We start from the raw sequence: 18,237 nt of genomic DNA, 5'->3' as shown, positions 1-18,237 counted from the left end.
GGGAGTTGACGTGTCGGCGGATGGATTTATGAGGGATGAGGTTAATCATAGAATTGATGAGGGAAAAAAGGTGAGTGGTGCGTTGAGGTATATGTGGAGTCAAAAAACGTTATCTATGGAGGCAAAGAAGGGAATGTATGAAAGTATAGTAGTACCAACACTCTTATATGGGTGTGAAGCTTTTAACATTTCTGTCATGATCCCATCAGTTCCAGCTGCTTTACCCCCTTTCATTTTACGTAATGCCTCACGTACCTCCCCCACACTTACATTCTGCTCTTCTTCACTCCTAAAAGATGGTATACCTCCCTGACCAATGCATGAAATTACTGCCTCTGTTTCTTCCTTAACATTTAAAAGTTCCTCAAAATATTCTCGCCATCTACCCAATACCTCCATCTCCCCATCTACTAACTCCCCTACTCTGTTTTTAACTGACAAATCCATATTTTCCCTAGGCTTTCTTAACTTGTTTAACTCCAAAATTTTTTCTTATTTTCATTAAAATTTCTTGACAGTGCCTCTCCCACTCTATCATCTGCTCTCCTTTTGCACTCTCTCACCACTCTCTTTACCTTTCTTTTACTCTCCATATACTCTGCTCTTCTTATAACACTTCTGCTTTGTAAAAACCTCTCATAAGCTACCTTTTTCTCTTTTATCACACCCTTTACTTCATCATTCCACCAATCACTCCTCTTTCCTCCTGCCCCCACCCTCCTATAACCACAAACTTCTGCCTCCTCCTTCCTTCTCATGGATACGGGGGTCCTATTGTACTCCTTGAAACATGGAATAAGTCATATCGATTGAGTTCAAATGCATGAATAGATGAAAGAAAACCCAAAAAGTTGCCCTGAGGTAAAAAATATTGGCAGCTGACAGATTTGTTTTTACAAACAATGGTGCATACTAGTACGTCGGACACAGTACCAGCACCTGCGTACTAGTACATCGGACACAGTACCACCACCTGAGTCCTAGTATGTCAGCCACAGTAATAGCATCTGTGTACTGGTACGTCGGACACAGTACCAGCACCTGCGTGCTAGTACGTACTTCAGACACATTGCCAGCACCTTCGTACTAGTACGTTGGACACAGTTAAAGGTTTAAGACAATAAGTTTAGGATGTGAAAACAAAATTTGTAAGATCATAATTTTCTTGTGGCAGCTAGTTGAACATTTGAGCAACTCCAATATTCTGTGAGTGGCTAGAAATCATGCTAATTTGAGTTCTCTGTATGCTATGTTAGGTCTTTATATTCCACATGGCACCCTTTATTCCTGTTTTTCTCTCTATCTCTGTATGATTTTATTTTGTCATTTCGTACTTGAGTTTCACAGTTTCTTCCTTGATTGATGAGTGTCACAAAAACAGCGTATAACTTTCCGAGAAGCTGAGAAAAAATTAAAAATTTTTGTGATTCCGGTGTAAGCAATCTTTGTTTTTATTTGCAGTTGGTCTTATCTAACCTAGACAATGAGGATGAGGACTTGAGGATTATCACTGCTTCCACAGCTTCTCTCTCAGGACTAGATGTCATTCATTGTCAGAGTTTGCATTCCTTTCTGGTGAACTTTCATTCATCATCATTTGACAGTGTATATGCCTAGTCTAATACCCCTTACTCACAGAATTGAAGAGATAACCTTTGTCTCCGTTATTTTGTTTTTCCATTGACTTCATTCGTGCAACCTATAGAATTCTCACGTGGGTTAGGAAAGCAAACCTTATTAGTCTCTGTGGGCAGAGTGCCATGTCCACTGCCACTTTCAAATTATCGTTTATCTGATTTAGACTTTCATTCTTCTTTGGTCATTTCTAATCATGCTCAGATACTTGGCTTTGTATGACTCGTCCTCATGTGACTGAAACTTTCTGTATGTATGCCTCTAAATACTATACTGATTTTTTTTTTAACAAGTCGGCCGTCTCCCACCGAGGCAGGGTGAAATATTAGTTTTTAACCCCTTTTAGGGTCGACAGGCCCTCTCCGAGACTCGTTCTCAGGGTCGGCCAAATTTAAAAAAAAAAAAATTATGAAAAGATAGAGAATCTTTTCCCGATCATAATGACACCAAAAGTATGAAATTTAATGGAAAACTTATGGAATTGTGCTCTCGCGAAGTTAGCGGTCTCGGCGATGTTTACGCATCGGCGATTTTGCCTACTTTGAGCCCTAATTTCGGCCAATTCCACTGTACTAGTCGACAAAAAACATAAATATTTTGCTAGAACTCCATTTTTTTCTATTGAATGAGTGCAAGAAACCACCCATTTACCAATTTCAACTATCCAGTACAGTGGTCAGAATTTAGCAATTTTGCCAATTTCACACAAATTTCAAAAGATGCCAATTTCCGAATAGGGTCCAGAATAAACAAGAAAGACATTCCTGGCACTAAAATGACATTTCCTCTGTTCATTAGTCACGTCCCAAGGCCCCTCTTACATTCTTTTGCTTTCCACTTCGAATTTTTATTCTCACAAAAAATAGAAGATTTACTGTTATGCAGACTACTGCATTAGTATTAAAAAATGGTATAAATAATGTTGGCACACTTGCGAGAGAATATTAGACTCACCAGTTGACATGTATTGGACGTTTGGCAAGATTTGTTTACTTTTGAATTTGGTAAAAATCGAACATTTCTGCTACTTTGAGCTCAATTTCAAGGTACTTTTCATTGTAAAACCAGTCAAAATCATTCAATTTCTGTAATATGTCTTCCATTCTATAAAATGAGACAAAGAAAACTAGAATACAACAATAAATACCATACAAAAATACAGTGCAAAGTCGCTGTTTTATTCCAAAAAAACGGTCAAAATTTTTTTTTTCTCATTATGCACTGTGTGCTGCGGGATTTTTTTTTATACTGTGCACACTGACCACATAGACCCATTCTTTCATATGTAGGCCTACCAGCTTTCTCCCACTAGATTTGAGAGCGCTAGAATTTAGGCGTACTAGTACGTCAAAAACCCTGGGTCGTAAGCCATACTAGTACGGCCGAAACCCTCAAAGGGTTAATGAAATATACATTAGCAGTTTTGAACTATAGTATTGGCACCCCTATGGCAAGACAGTGATAGAGTGAGTGACGTTGAAAGTGCTTCTGTTTTAGGTCACCATGCTTCGGTGGGAGAAGGCCGTTTTGTTAAAAAAAAAAAATGTACAGGTCTCCCTCAACATTCGCAAGGGTTAGGGGATCAAGAACCTCGCGAATGTTCAAAAATCGCGAATGTTTGGTGCCCCAATATATTGTAGGGAAATATAATACAATACTGCTTCCTTAACCTATTGAGCCATGAACAATCATAAAACACATGATAAAGAAGGTGAGAAAAACTATAGAATTCAAGAAAGAACTTGTAGCAGAGTACCAGAGTGGAGGAGGAAGAGAGAGGGGAGAATGTGCCTTATTCAGTGATTCTGTGATATGTACGATACTAAAGCAGCATGAATTGATAAAGGCTATAGCGCCAGCCAGCGATAAAGTGTAGCATTAACAATGTAGCAAGTAAGTTAAGCGATTAATCGATAGAAAAACGACAACACGAACCTAACTCCTCCAATCTTGTTGGAGTTATATAGGGCGACTGACAACACCGCCGTCTTCTAGTCTCTACCTCTGCTGCTGCCTCCACCACCACTATGTACGGCTTATCCTCTCAGTGGCCCTTATACATCCAACAACAACAACACAGCAACACTCATAATATAATGACGTATTTTATTCATTCTAGAGTATGTGTCATGTTTCTCTGTTATTATTTTTGTTTATTATGTCATATTAGATGAATTGTGATAGATAAATAAGCTGTAGAGTTGATATTAGTGTCATATTGAAGGACCCTCTTGTCCTATCTCCAAATTGTCCTATCTCCAAACAAACTCTGCCACTGCCACAATTCCTAACATATGTAATGACAATTTAAATATGATTGGGCGGCTGAGAATTCATGAACGTTCAAAGCCCGCTGAAGTGGAAAAACATGAATGTTGAGGGAGTCCTGTATATATTTATGTCATACTTCAATCTAAAAAGTATTGCATTTGAATGAATATCAGATAACTTCAACAAAAACCTGCACTTAGGAAATTAATCTTGGGATAACATTTTGGTCTGTCCTGGACCATTGTCAGATCACAGCTGAATGAGAAAATGTCAGAGAAAGCCAGAAGAGAGAATGGGGGCAGGTGGCAGCAGCAGCAGGTAAGTCACTGCTGCCACCACCAGTAACCAGCAGCAAGTTGCAGCAGCAGCAGTGGCAGCAGTCAGCAGCAGTGGCAGCAGTCAGCAGCAGCAAGCAGCATTAATGAAGAGAAAGTAGCAGCAGTAATGATAATGAGGAAGTAGCTGCAGTAGTGGTAATGGTAAAACAAGTTGTAGAAGTAAAAGTAGAGTAGTAACAGTGAAAGAATCAGTAATAATGGTAGTAGTGTTAATGCAAAAGAAAAAGAACAGAGAAGCACTGTAGGAGGGCTACTGGGATATAGGCATAGGACAAAACCCCGATAGGACAAAAACCACTCCTAAGTGTAGGTTTTTGGAGAATTGTTCCAGCCACACAGTATTGTGACTTTATATTTTGTATCAGATTGCTTTTATTAATATATTCTTTTTATTTTTTCTAGATGAGAGTATGGGTATTGTGTATAGCAATGGCTCAGGTTCTGTGTACCAGGAGCTGTTAGAATGGCTTACTTCAGACTTGGAGGACTTGCAGATAGCTGGAGCTCTTGCCATGGGAAATTTTGCAAGAAGTGGTGAGTGTTGGGCTTGTTTTTCTACTTCTCTCTTCAAACAATATTCTAGTTACTATCCAAAACAATATTTCAAACAGCTGAACATAGAACCTTACTTTAAAAACTTAGTTCCTTTATTCTTCAACTAATTTTTTCTTCATTGGTGCATCATACCTATTACTGGTTTTGAGAGTTGTCTGCCCTCACAGGCCAGCTTGAGGCCAAGCTTCCGTGTTGATTACCTGACCAACAATACTGTTGCTATTAGTGGTTAGCTGGCCCATGGAGCCAACATGGCCTGTTTGATCTGGCTCTTGGTGGAGGTAGTAGTTCAGTAGTTATTACGTGTATGTATGAGTATTTTGTTAGCATATGAATAAGGGGATAAGTCTGTTGAGTATACCTGGTAAAGTGTATGGTAGAGTTATTATTGAAAGAATGAAGAGTAAGATGGAGAGTAGGATAGCAGATGAACAAGGAGGCTTTAGGAAAGGTAGGGGGTGTGTAGACCAAGTGTTTACAGTGAAACATACAGGTGAACAGTATTTAGATAGGGCTAAAGAGGTTTTTGTGGCATTTATGGATTTGGAAAAGGTATATGACAGGATCCTAGGTAGTAGGTTGGTAGACAGCAACCGCCCAGGGAGGTACTACCGTCCTGCCAAGTGAGTGTAACACGAAAGCCTGTAATTGTTTTACATGATGGTAGGATTGCTGGTGTCCTTTTTTCTGTCTCATGAACATGCAAAATTTCAGGTACGTCTTGCTACTTCTACTTACACTCAGGTCACACTACACATACATGTACAAGCGTATATATACATACCCCTCTGGGTTTTCTTCGATTTTCTTTCTAGTTCTTGTTCTTGTTTATTTCCTCTTATCTCCATGGGGAAGTGGAACAGAATTCTTCCTCCGTAAGCCATGCGTGTTGTAGGAGGCGACTGAAATGCCGGGAGCAAGGGGCTAGTAACCCCTTCTCCTGTATATATTACTAAATTTGAAAGGAGAAACTTTGGTTTTTTCTTTTGGGCCACCCCGCCTCAGTGGGATACGGCTGGTACGTTGAAAGAAGAAAGATATGACAGGATGGATTAGGGGGGCAATGTGGCAGATATTGCAGGTGTATGGTATAGGAGGTAGGTTACTGAAAGCAGTGAAGAGTTTTTACAAGGATAGTGAGGCTCAAGTTAGAGTATGTAGGAAAGAGGGAGGTTATTTCCCAGTAAAAGTAGGCCTTAGACAAGGATGTGTGATGACACCGTGGTTGTTCAATATATTTATAGATGGGGTTGTAAGAGTAGTGAATGCGAGGGTCTTGGCAAGGGGTGTGGAGTTAAAAGGGAAAGAATCAAACACGAAGTGGGAGTTGTCACAGTTACTTTTTGCTGGTGACATTGTGCTCTTGGGAGATTCTAAAAAGAAGTTGCAGAGGTTGATGGATGAATTTGGCAGGGTATGTAAAAGAAGGTAGTAGGTTGGTAGACAGCAACCACCCAGGGAGGTACAACCATCCTGCCAAGTGAGTGTAAAATGAGAGCCTGTAATTGTTTTACATGATAGTAGGATTGCTGGTGTCTTTTGTCTGTCTCATAAATATGCAAAATTACAAGTACGTCTTGCTACTTCTACTTAGGCATAGGTAACACTATACATACACGTACACGTTTATTTATACACACTCATCTGAGTTTTCTTTGATTTTATCTTAATAGTTCTTGTGGGAGACGGCCGACTTGTTGAAAAAAAAAAAAAAAAAAAAAGTTCTTGTTCTTATTACTTTTCCTTTTATATCCATGGGGAAGTGGAATAAGAATCTTTCCTCCATAAGCCATGCGTGTTGTAAAAGTCAACTAAAATGCCGGGAACAATGGGCTAGTAACCCCTTTTCCTGTACAGAGTACTAAAAAGAAAAAGAAGAAGAAGAAAACTGTCAAAGTGGGATCTTTGAATGTGTGTGGATGTTGTGCAAATGATAAGAGATGATTGTGGATGCTACGAATGAGAAGAAGCTGGATGTCCTGGCTTTAAGCGAAATAAAGCTGAAAGGTGTGGGAGAGTTTCAGTGGAGAGAAGTAAATGGGATTAGGTCAGGGGTTTCAAATAGAGTTAGAGCTAAAAAAGGAGTAGCAATAATGTTGAAGGATAAGCTATGGCAGGAAAAGAGGGAGTATAAATGTATTAATTCAAGGATTGTGTAGAGTAAAATAAAGGTTGGATGTGAAAAGTGGGTCATAGTAAACATATATGCACCTGGAGAAGAGAGAAGTGTAGGGGATAGAGAGAGATTTTGGGAAATGTTGAGTGAGTGTGTGGGGAGTTTTGAACCAAGTGTGAGAGTACTTGTGGTTGAGGATTTCAATGCTAAAGTGGGTAAAAATGTTGTGGAGGGAGTAGTAGGTAAATGTGGGGTGCCAGGGGTAAATGAGAATGGGGAGCCTTTAATTAAGCTATGTGTAGAAAGAGGTTTGGTAATAAGTAATACATATTTTATGAAAAAAGAGGATAAATAAATATACAAGGCATGATATAGCACATATTGAAAGTAGTTTGTTAGATTATATATTGGTGGTTAAAAGGTTGATGAGTAGGCTTCAGGATGTACATGTTTATAGAGGGGCAACTGATATATCGGATCATTATTTAGTTGTAGCTACAGTTAGAGTAAGAGGTAGATGGAACATAAGGAAAATGGCAACAGCAAGTAAGAGAGAGATGAAAGTATATAAACTAAGGAAGGAAGAATTTTGGGTGAGACATAAGCAACTATTGTCAGAAAGGTGGGCTAGTGCATGTATGAGTAGTGGGGGGGGGGGGGTTGAAGAGGGTTGGAATAGTTTTAAAATTGCAGTATTAGAATGTGGGGCAGAAGTTTGTGGCTATAGGAGGGTGGGTGCAGGAGGAAAGAGGAGTGATTGGTGGAATGATGAAGTAAAGGGTGTGATAAAAGAGAAAAAGGTAGCTTATGAGAGGTTTTTACAAAGCAGAAGTGTTATAAGAAGAGCAAAGTATATGGAGAGTAAAAGAAAAGTTAAGAGAGTGTGAAAGGAGAGCAGATGATAGAGTGGGAGAGGCACTGTCAAGAAATTTTGATAAAAATAAGTAAAAAATTTGTAGATAAAGAAGTTAAGAAAGCCTGGGGAATGAATAGATTTGTCAGTTAAAAACAGAGTAGGAGAGTTAGTAGATGGGGAGATGGAGATATTGGGTAGATGGCGGGAATATTTTGAGGAACTTTTAAATGTCAACGAAGAAAGGGAGGCGGTAATTTCATGCACTTGTCAGGGAGGTATACCATCTTTTAGGAGTTAAGAAGAGCAGGATGTGAGTGTGGGAGAGGTGCATGAGGTATTACATAGAATGAGAAGGGGTAAACCAGCTGGATCTGACGGGATCATGACAGAAATGTTAAAAGCAGGGGGGAGGGGATATAGTGTTGGAGTGGTTGGTATTTTTGTATAATAAATGTATGAAAGAGGAAAAGGTACCTAGGGATTGGCAGAGAGCATGTATAATTCCTTTATATAAAGGGAAGGGGGACAAAAGAGATTGTAAAAATTATAGAGAAATAAGTTTACTGAGTATACCAGGAAAAGTGTATGGTAGGGTTATTATTGAAAGAATTAGAGGCAAGACAGAATGTAGGATTGCAGATGAGCAAGGAGGTTTTGGAGTGGGTAGGGGATGTGTAAATCAAGTGTTTACATTGAAGCATATATGTGAACAGTATTTTGATAAAGGTAGGGAAGTTTTCATTGCATTTATGGATTTAGAAAAAGCATACGATAGAGTGGATAGGGGAACAGTGTGGCAGATGTTACAAGTACATGTATATGGAATAGGTAGTAAGTTACTAAATGCTGTAAAGAGTTTTTATGAGGATAGTGAGGTTCAGGTTAGGGTGTGTGGAAGAGAGGGAGACTACTTCCCAGTAAAGGTGGGTCTTAGACAGGGATGTGTAATGTCACCATGGTTGTTTAATATATTTATAGATGGGGTTGTAAAAGAAGTAAATGCTAGGGTGTTGGGGAGAGGGGTGGGATTAAATTATGGGAAATCAAATACAAAATGGGAATTGACACAGTTACTTTTTGCTGATGATACTGTGCTTATGGGAAATTCTAAGGAAAAGTTGCAAAGGTTAGTGGACAACTTTGGGAGAGTATGTAAAGATAGAAAGTTAAAAGTGAACATAGAAAAGAGTAAGGTGATGAGGGTATCAAATGATTTAGATAAAGAAAAATTGGATATCAAATTGGAGAGAGGGAGTATGGAAGAAGTGAATGTTTTCAGATATTTGGGAGTTGACGTGTCAGTGGATGGATGTACAAAGGATGAGGTTAACCATAGAATTGATGAAGGAACAAAGGTGAGTGGTGCATTGAGGTATATGTGGAGACAAAAAACATTATCTATGGAGGCAAAGAAGGGAATGTATGAAAGTATAGTGGTACCAACACTCATTTGGGTTGTAAATGCTGCAGCGAGGAGGCGGTGGAGATGTCCTGTCTAAGGGCAATCTGTGGTGTAAATATTATGCAGAGAATTCGGAATGTGGAAATTAGGAGGTGTGGAGTTAATAAAAGTATTAGAAGGTTGAAGAAGGGTTGTTGAGGTGGTTTGGTCATTTAGAGTGAATGGATCAAAGTAGAATGACATGGAGAGAGTATAAATCTGTAGGGGAAGGAGGGCAGGGTAAGGGTCGTCCTCGAAAAGGTTGGAGGGGGGGGTAAAGGAGGTTTTGTGTTCAAGGGGCTTGGACTTCCAGCAAGCATGCGTGAGCGTGTTAGATAGGAGTGAATGGAGACGAATGGTATTTGGGACGTGACGAGCTGTTGGAGTTTGAGCAGGGTAATATTGAGTGAAGGGATTCAGGGAAACCGGTTATTCAGTGGTCCCCCGCTTTTCGTAGTTCCCGGCAATCGTAAAATTCGCCAATCATAGGGGTATTTTCGTATAAACAAGGACTCTCTTTTCATAGGTTGACTCACGAGTCGTAGTTCGTCCGGGACGCGTACACACGGCGTGGGCCAGGGCGGCAGCCAGTCTGGCATTGTTTACCAGTGAGCGAAGGTCCCCTCGAGTGCTCCAGCGAAATATTTCATAATATTCCATTTATTTTAGTGCTTGCAAGTACAGTGGACCCCCGCATAACGATTACCTCCGAATGCGACCAATTATGTAAGTGTATTTATGTAAGTACGTTTGTACGTGTATGTTTGGGGGTCTGAAATGGACTAATCTACTTCACAATATTTCTTATGGGAACAAATTCGGTCAGTACTGGCACCTGAACATACTTCTGGAGTGAAAAAATATCGTTAACCGGGGGTCCACTGTACTAAATAAGCTACCATGGCTCCAAAGAAAGCTCCTAGTGCCAAGCCTGTGGTAAAGAAGGTGAGAAATACAATTGAATTTAAGAAAACCATCATTGAACAATATGAAAGTGGTACAAGTGTGGCCGAACTGTCCAGGATGTATAAGAAACCCTACACAACCTTATGTTCCATAGTGGCCAAGAAAAATGAAATAAAGGATGCTGTTGTTGCAAAGGGAGTAACTATGCTGACAAAAATGAGATCACCAGTACTGGAAGAGGTTGAGAAGTTATTATTGGTGTGGATAAATGAGAAACAATTAGCAGGAGATACTCTTATGACTTCGTTTATTTGTGAAAAGGCTAGGCAGTTGCATGAAGATTTGGTAAAGAAATTGCCTGCAAATAGTGGTGAAGTGAGTGAATTTAAGGCCAGCAAAGGCTGGTTTGAGAGATTTAAGAACCGTACTGGCATACACAGTGTGGTAAGGCATGGTGAGGCTGCCAGTTTGGACCACAAAGCGGCTGAAAAATATGTGCATGAATTCCAGGAGTACATAGAGACTGAAGGACTGAAACCTGAACAAGTGTTCGATTGTAACGAAACAGGCCTCTTTTGGAAGTAAATGCCAAAGAGGACCTTCATTACACATTTTAGGGAAGTGTTAAAGAGATGCCAGAAACAGAGCTCTCTCCACAGTTATTTTGTGAGACAGGACTCCAGTGACTCAAGGTGGTCCTAGTGGCATTAAGAAACAGAGAAGAGAAGCAACCCCAGAAAAGCAAATAGTACCTGAGGTGTTGATGGAAGGGGATTCCCCGTCCAAACTATAAACAATCCACTCTCTCTCCTCCTCCAGTCTCCCATACACTAAGAAGCATCTCCAATAAAGGTAAGTGTTATGCTGTTAATGTTTCATTCATCATTTTCCATTGTATTGTTTATGTACTACATGTATATTTCATGTTAAAAAATTTTTTGTTTTAATACTTCTGGGTGTCAGGAACGGATTAATTGTATTTACATTATTTCTTATGGGGAAAATTGATTCGTAAATCGTAAATTTCGTTTATAGTAACGGCTCCAGGAACGGATTAATTACGAACAACGAGGGACCACTGTATTTATATAGTCGGACTTGAGTACTGGAAATGGGAAGTACAATGCCTGCACTTTAAAGGAGGGGTTTGGGATATTGGCAGTTTGGGGGGATATGTTGTGTGTCTTTATACGTATATGCTTCTAAGCTGTTGTGTTCTGGGCACCTCTGCAAAAACAGTGATTATGTATGAGTGAGGTGAGAGTGTTGAATGTTGTAATAAAGTTGGTAGAATTACCGACAATATGTAAAGTAAAAGGACACAAGTGCAACTAATGTGACATTTATTGTGGCAACGTTTCGCTCTCCACGAGCTTTATCAAGCCATTACAAACAATACATGGACACAGAGGGTATATAAAGGCTGAGCCTTTATGGACACAGAGGGTATATAAAGGCTGAGCCTTTATGGACACAGAGGGTATATAAAGGCTGAGCCTTTATATACCCTCTGTGTCCATGTATTGTTTGTAATGGCTTGATAAAGCTCCTGGAAAGCAAAACGTTGCCACAATAAATGTCACATTAGTTGCACTTGTGTCCTTTTACTTTATGTGTTGAATGTTGATGAAAGTATTTTCTTTTTGGGGATTTTCTTTCTTTTTGGGTCACCCTGCCTCGGTGGAAGATGGCCAACGTGTTAAAAAAAAATGTAAAAGAAGAAAATTAAAAGTGAATATAGGAAAGAGTAAGGTTATGAGGATAACAAAAAGATTAGGTGACAAAAGATTGGATATCAGATTGGAGGGTGAGAGTATGGAGGAGGTGAATATATTCAGATATTTGGGAGTGGACGTGTCAACAGATGGGTCTGTGAAAGATGAGGTGAATCATAGAATTGATCAGGGAGAAAGGGTGAGCGGTGCACTTAGGAATCTGTGGAGACAAAGAACTTTGTCCTTGGAAGCAAAGAGGGAAATGTATGAGAGTATAGTTTTACCAATGCTCTTATATGGGTGTGAAGCATGGGTGATGGATGTTGCAGCGAGGAGAAGGCTGGAGGCAATGGAGATGTCATGTCTGAGGGCAATGTGTGGTGTTAAATAATGCAGAGAATTCGTAGTTTGGAAGTTAAGAGGAGGTGCGCGATTGCCAAAACTGTTGTCCAGAGGGCTGAGGAAGGGCTGTTGAAATGTTTGGAGATGTAGAGAGAATGGAATGAAACAATGGAGGGAAGGCGGGTCAGGGGTCGGCCTAGGAAAGGTTGGAGAGGGTAAAGGAGGTTTTGTGTGCAAGGGGCTTGGACTTTCAGCAAGCATGCGTGAGCATATTTGATAGGAGTGAATGGAGACAAATGGTTTTTAATTCTTGACGTGCTGTTGGAGTGTAAGCAAAGTAACATTTATGAAGGGATTCAGGCAAACCAGCAGGCTGGAGATGGGAAGTACAGTGTCTGCACTCTAAAGGAGGAGTGTTAATGTTACAGTTTTATAAACTGTAGTGTAAAGCACCCCTCTGGCAAGACAGTGGTGGAATGAATGATGAAAGTTTTCTTTTTCGGGCCACCCTGCCTTGGTGAGAACCAGCCGATGTATTAATAACAATATAAAAAAAATGAATCCTGGTTTGGTTGTCTGGATTTCCACTGTTGTCAAATTTCAATTTGATTTCTTGAAAAGAATTTCCCTTTGTAATGAAGTTATATCTCGTTCTCTTATTTTTGCTCTTTACCATATACAGTGGACCCCCGGTTTACGATATTATTTCATTCCAGAAGTATGTTCAGGTGCCAGTACTGACCGAATTTGTTCCCATAAGGAATACTGTGAATTAGATTAGTCCATTTCAGACCCCCAAACATACACATACAAACGCACTTGCATAAATACACTTACATAATTGGTCGCATTGGGAGCTGATCGTAAACCGGGGGTCCAATGTATAGTGAAAAACCAGTAGCTGAAAAAGGTACTACAGCCTCTCCTCACTTAGCTATGTACTCGTTTACTGACACCTCGGACTTACGACGGGCTCTCTCACCAGTATTTCTACCTAAATACAGTGGTACCTCAAAATACGAACTTAATTTGTTCCAGATGGCTGTTCAAGTGCTGATACCAAACGAATTTGTTCCCACAAGGAATAATGTAAATTAGATTAATCCGTTTCAGACCCCCAAAAATACACTTACAAAAGCACTTACATAAATACACTTACATAATTGTTCAAGTTTTCAGCTGTTCGTATCCCGAGGTACCACTGTATTGTGTAATAGAGCTAATTTCCTCAATTCTGTTTATTACAATATACAGTACACTGCTGTATAAACATTTAAAAATATACCAGAAATGTTATAAATAGTGTAAAGGTGACATTTAAACATTATCAAAGATTGTTGACACAAATCCACTACCATTAGAGTATGCTCCTCATTTAGTGACGAATTCGTTTACCAATGGGGTCTTAGGTCCCTGTCTCCGTTGTTAAGTGAGAAGAGGCTGTATTTACATGTGGTGTTATCTTGCTCCAAAATTAATCTGTACCTGTGCCTGTACAGATGCTCACTGCATTCAGATGGTAGAAAGTGGAATTGCTGAGAAATTGCTTAAAGTTCTGTCAAGCCACAACTCTGGTGAAGGAGACATTCGACTGCAGCATGCTCTTCTGTCAGCCCTTCGCAATCTCAGTATTGCAAAGGAGAATAAGCCAGTACTAGTAAACCAAGTATGTGCAGTACAGTATGTGGATTTTTTTTACATTATCAGTTTTGTGGTTGTTTTCACCAGTAAATTTAAATTATTTTTCATTATGTATATCCCTTTCCCTAGTAATTTATGTACATAATGAATATGTGCATAAAATTTGCCTTCATAATTTTGCCATTGACAGTTTTAACTTTTCACTGAAAGCTATTGCTGTACTATCTTGCAGTGCCATAATCAATTGACTTTGCATTTTCTGAATTCACTGTTTTCTCTTACATCTTTTAGACTTGAACTGTTTTCTTTTTAATTATTTTGTTCTTTATATTGTATCACTTACATTTTTATACTTCGTCATTTATTGAATCTTTCGTCATAATTCCCACACATCTTGTTTCTCAGTGCATATAAGAAGTAAATTGATTCAAACATCAAAATATACTGCTCATATATACATGTTACATGTTGTTTCTTAAAAAAATATTCGTATACAGGTCCACATCCCTTTATCCAAAGCCCTTGAGGCCAGTGTTATTTCGAATTTCAGAATTTTTCGAAGTTCAGAATGCTTCTCAACGCTGCCACGTGGCGGGGTGACCCAGCACTGAGATGACTGACGCACCACACTCCACGAAAAACCTTTGGTTTTCGTAACTTTTCCAATTTCAGAATTTCGGATAAAGGGTTGTGGACCTGTATATGTAATTAACAGTGCAATGTATAATACTTTACCTGAGAAGCACGTGATGAGTGGTGGCTTATGGCAGGTGGTGATGATAACCCCTTTTCTTGAATAACCTCTCCCTAATTCACACAGTCAGTACTATAAAGCAGTGGTTGAGAGGATTATTGTTAGAGGGGTTCACATACACTACTGTACCTCTATTTCTAATTTTTATGAAGTGAGAAGGCTTTTGCACAGGAAAAGAAAATTGAGCATTGGAAGAAAATGTATTACAATAATAAAAGCATTATATTAAATCATTAATAAAATTAATTAGTGGAAATGGATGCAAATGGTTTTTGGGACTTGATGAGCTGTTGGAGTGTGAGCAAGGTACCATTTGTGAAGAAATTCAGGAAAACTTAGAGTCCTGGAGGTGGGAAGTACAGTGCCTGCACTCTAAAGGAGGGGTGGGGATACTGACTGTTTGGAAGGACATCTGAATTGTAGTAATGGCATGCCTCAGTGGGAGATGGCTAGTGTGTTAAAAAGAAATTAGTACATATCTTGAATAATATTTTAATTTTTTCAGGGTGCTCTTGATGTTCTTCTTCCAATGGCAACTGCAATTGAGACTTTCCCAGTGGTTTTTAAACTTTTAGCAACACTTCGTATGATCATTGATGGACAAACAGAAGCTGCTGTTAAGGTGAGAAATTTATAGTAAATATTGTGATCACAGCTTACTTTTGGCAGACAGCAATTGAATAATTGAAGGTGAAGGTGTTTTCTTCTTTGGGTCATCCTGCTTTGGTGAGAGACAGCCATTAAGGTATAAAAAATATTAATTCTATTACATATTAGAAAGGTCCCTTTATATAAAGGGAAGGGGGACAAAAGAGATTGTAAAAATTATAGATGAATAAGTTTACTGAGTATACCAGGAAAAGTACTGTATACGGTAGGGTTATGATTGAAAGAATTAGAGGTAAGACAGAATGTAGGATTGCGGATGAGCAAGGAGGTTTCAGAGTGGGTAGGGGATGTGTAGATCAAGTGTTTACATTGAAGCATATATGTGAACAGTATTTAGATAAAGGTAGGGAAGTTTTTATTGCATTTATGGATTTAGAAAAGGCATATGATAGAGTGGATAGGGGAGCAATGTGGCAGATGTTGCAAGTATATGGAATAGGTGGTGAGTTACTAAATGCTGTAAAGAGTTTTTATGAGGATAGCAAGGCTCAAGTTAGGGTGTGTAGAAGAGAGGGAGACTACTTCCCAGTAAAAGTAGGTCTTAGACAAGGATGTGTAATGTCACCATGGTTGTTTAATATATTTATAGATGGAGTTGTAAAAGAAGTAAATGCTAGGGTGTTCAGGAGAGGGATGGGATTAAATTATGGGGAATCAAATACAAAATGGGAATCAACACAGTTGCTTTTTGCTGATGATACTGTGCTCATAGGAGATTCTAAAGAAAAATTGCAAAGGTTAATGGATGAGTTTGGGAGTGTGTGTGTAAAGGTAGAAAGTTGAAAGTGAACACAGAAAAGAGTAAGGTGATGTGGGTATCAAATGATTTAGATAAAGAAAAATTGGATATCAAATTGGGGAGGAAGAGTATGGAAGAAGTGAATGTTTTCAGATACTTGGGACTTGATGTGTCGGCAGATGGATTTATGAAGGATGAGGTTAATCATAGAATTGATGAGGGAAAAAAGGTGAGTGGTGCGTTGAAGTATATGTGGAGACAAAAACGTTATCTATGGAGGCAAAGAAGGGAATGTATGAAAGTATAGTAATACCAACACTCTTATATAGGTGTGAATGCAGCAGTGAGGAGGCAGTGGAGATGTCCTGTCTAAGGGCAATGTGTGGTGTAAATATTCTGCAGAAAATTCGGAGTGTGGAAATTAGGAGAAGGTGTGGAGTTAATAAAAGTATTAGTCAGAGGGCTGAAGAGGGGTTGTTGAGGTGGTTTGGTCATTTAGAGAAAATGGATCAAAGTAGAATGACATGGAGAGCGTATAAATCTGTAGGGGAAGGAAGGCGGGGTAGGGGTCTTCCTCGAAAAGGTTGGAGGGAGTGGGTAAAGGAGGTTTTGTGGACGAGGAGCTTAGACTTCCAGCAAGCATGCGTGAGATTGTCAGATAGGAGTGAATGGAGACGAATGGTATTTGGGACCTGGCGATCTGTTGGAGTGTGAGCAGGGTAATATTTAGTGAATGGATTCAGGGAAACCGGTTATTTTTATATAGCCGGACTTGAGTCCTGGAAATGGGAAGTACAGTGCCTGCACTCTAAAGGAGGGGTTTGGGATATTAGCAGTTTGGAGGGATATGTTGTGTATCTTTATAGGTATATGCTTCTCAGCTGTTGTGTTCTGAGCACCTCTGCAAAAACAGTGATTATGTGTGAGTGAGGTGAAAGTGTTGAATTAGGGTGAAAGTATTTTCTTTTTGGGGATTTTATTTCCTTTTTTGGGCCACCCTGCCTCGGTGGGAGACGGCCGACTTTTAAAAAAAAAAAAATTAGAAAGGCTCAGTTGTATTAAATGGCAGGGGAAGAGGCAGAAAGGAGTGAGTTTATTATGCTAGGAAGTGGAAAATGAGAGTTAAACCATATATGCTTATTATTAAAATATTCTTATAAAGCTTTTTTTTTTCTTTCTTTCTTTCTTTTTTTTTCTCTCTCTCTCTCTCTCTCTCTCTCTCTCTTTAGGTGGGTAGCAATAGTGAAGCAGTAGGTCGGTTAGTTGCGTGGTGTGGCACTACTGATCACCCTGGTGTTCAGGGAGAATCTAGCAGACTTCTGGCATGGATCATCAAAAACTGTGGTGGGGACTCCTCAGTCATCACATCACTAGTATCTGCTGGCTGTGTTGCTCCTTTGGTCCTCATGTTGGGATCAGAGCATGCTGTCATGGTTAATGAAGCTGCCCTAGCTCTTGTGCTCGTATTTGGAACAGTAGTCACTGGAAATGTGGTTGAGAAGACCAAATTAGCTGAAGTGGCTACATTTGTGCTGAAGAATCCATATTTGCCACCTGAAATCATGTCCAATGTGCTGTCAATGATGATAGCACTGTCTGCTAATGGTATGTTGCTAATTATTAATTTCTAATATCTTTCAAGACTATTTAGAAAAAATTAGATTACCAAAAGTGAGAAGCAATTATCTGACCATCCTGGTTTATTTTTTAATATTTTTGAGAGTACATTTAACTATCCTTTTTTTTTTTTTTTTTTTCTTATACTATCCAGTACTCCTTTTCAGCCTAACCCCTTTCATTTTACTCATGCCATTTTTTTGTCATTGACTAACATATATCTATTGTTTACCACCCTATTCATTCCTAAAGCAGGCATTATCTTGTTATGGCAGTCTGTAATCTTTCTATTAATTTATAGATTTTTGTCTTTTAACTTTAGCATATCTTGACAGATGTTTTACAATATACGTATCTTATTAGCAGGACCATTTTTCCCTGTATATATTTTATGATTCACTTGAAAAGGAGCAAAGATAATTTGAAGTTTGAGAGATATAGCACATCATGTTTATGTCAGGGTGGTCCATCCACTGGCCCATGAGACTATTTTGTACTGCCCACAGACCACAGAGAGCTACAAAGACTGTAGAACCAATGACATATTCAATGCATTCCTTAAACTCATTGATTAACATTAATCATACCAAGCCCACAATCTGGAAATGAAAACTGGATGATGTTTTGATCTATCTCCTAGTA

The 18,237-nt window shown here is 39.2% G+C and overlaps 1 protein-coding gene and 1 long non-coding RNA gene across 3 annotated transcripts in view; one reads left to right on the top strand and one right to left on the bottom strand.

Moving 5' to 3' along the window:
* Positions 1-18,237, top strand: part of vimar (visceral mesodermal armadillo-repeats) — a 92,332-nt gene that overhangs the window by 55,530 nt on the left and 18,565 nt on the right. For both annotated transcript variants that reach the window (XM_053781092.2, XM_053781094.2), the window contains exons 9-12: positions 4,647-4,778; positions 13,675-13,841; positions 15,076-15,192; positions 17,208-17,583. In XM_053781092.2, the coding sequence (XP_053637067.1) occupies positions 4,647-4,778; positions 13,675-13,841; positions 15,076-15,192; positions 17,208-17,583 (792 nt within the window). The remainder of the gene's footprint in view (positions 1-4,646; positions 4,779-13,674; positions 13,842-15,075; positions 15,193-17,207; positions 17,584-18,237) is intronic.
* LOC138852718 (uncharacterized) overlaps positions 1-18,237 on the bottom strand; it is a 299,461-nt gene that overhangs the window by 269,382 nt on the left and 11,842 nt on the right. The gene's annotated exons all lie outside the window — the stretch shown is intronic.

Source organism: Cherax quadricarinatus, chromosome 15 (assembly GCF_038502225.1).
Source record: "Cherax quadricarinatus isolate ZL_2023a chromosome 15, ASM3850222v1, whole genome shotgun sequence".
In the NCBI taxonomy this organism is placed as follows: Eukaryota; Metazoa; Arthropoda; class Malacostraca; order Decapoda; family Parastacidae; genus Cherax; species Cherax quadricarinatus.
The sequence above is the reverse complement of the archived record's forward strand: the minus strand, read 5'-3'. Positions and strand labels throughout refer to the sequence as shown.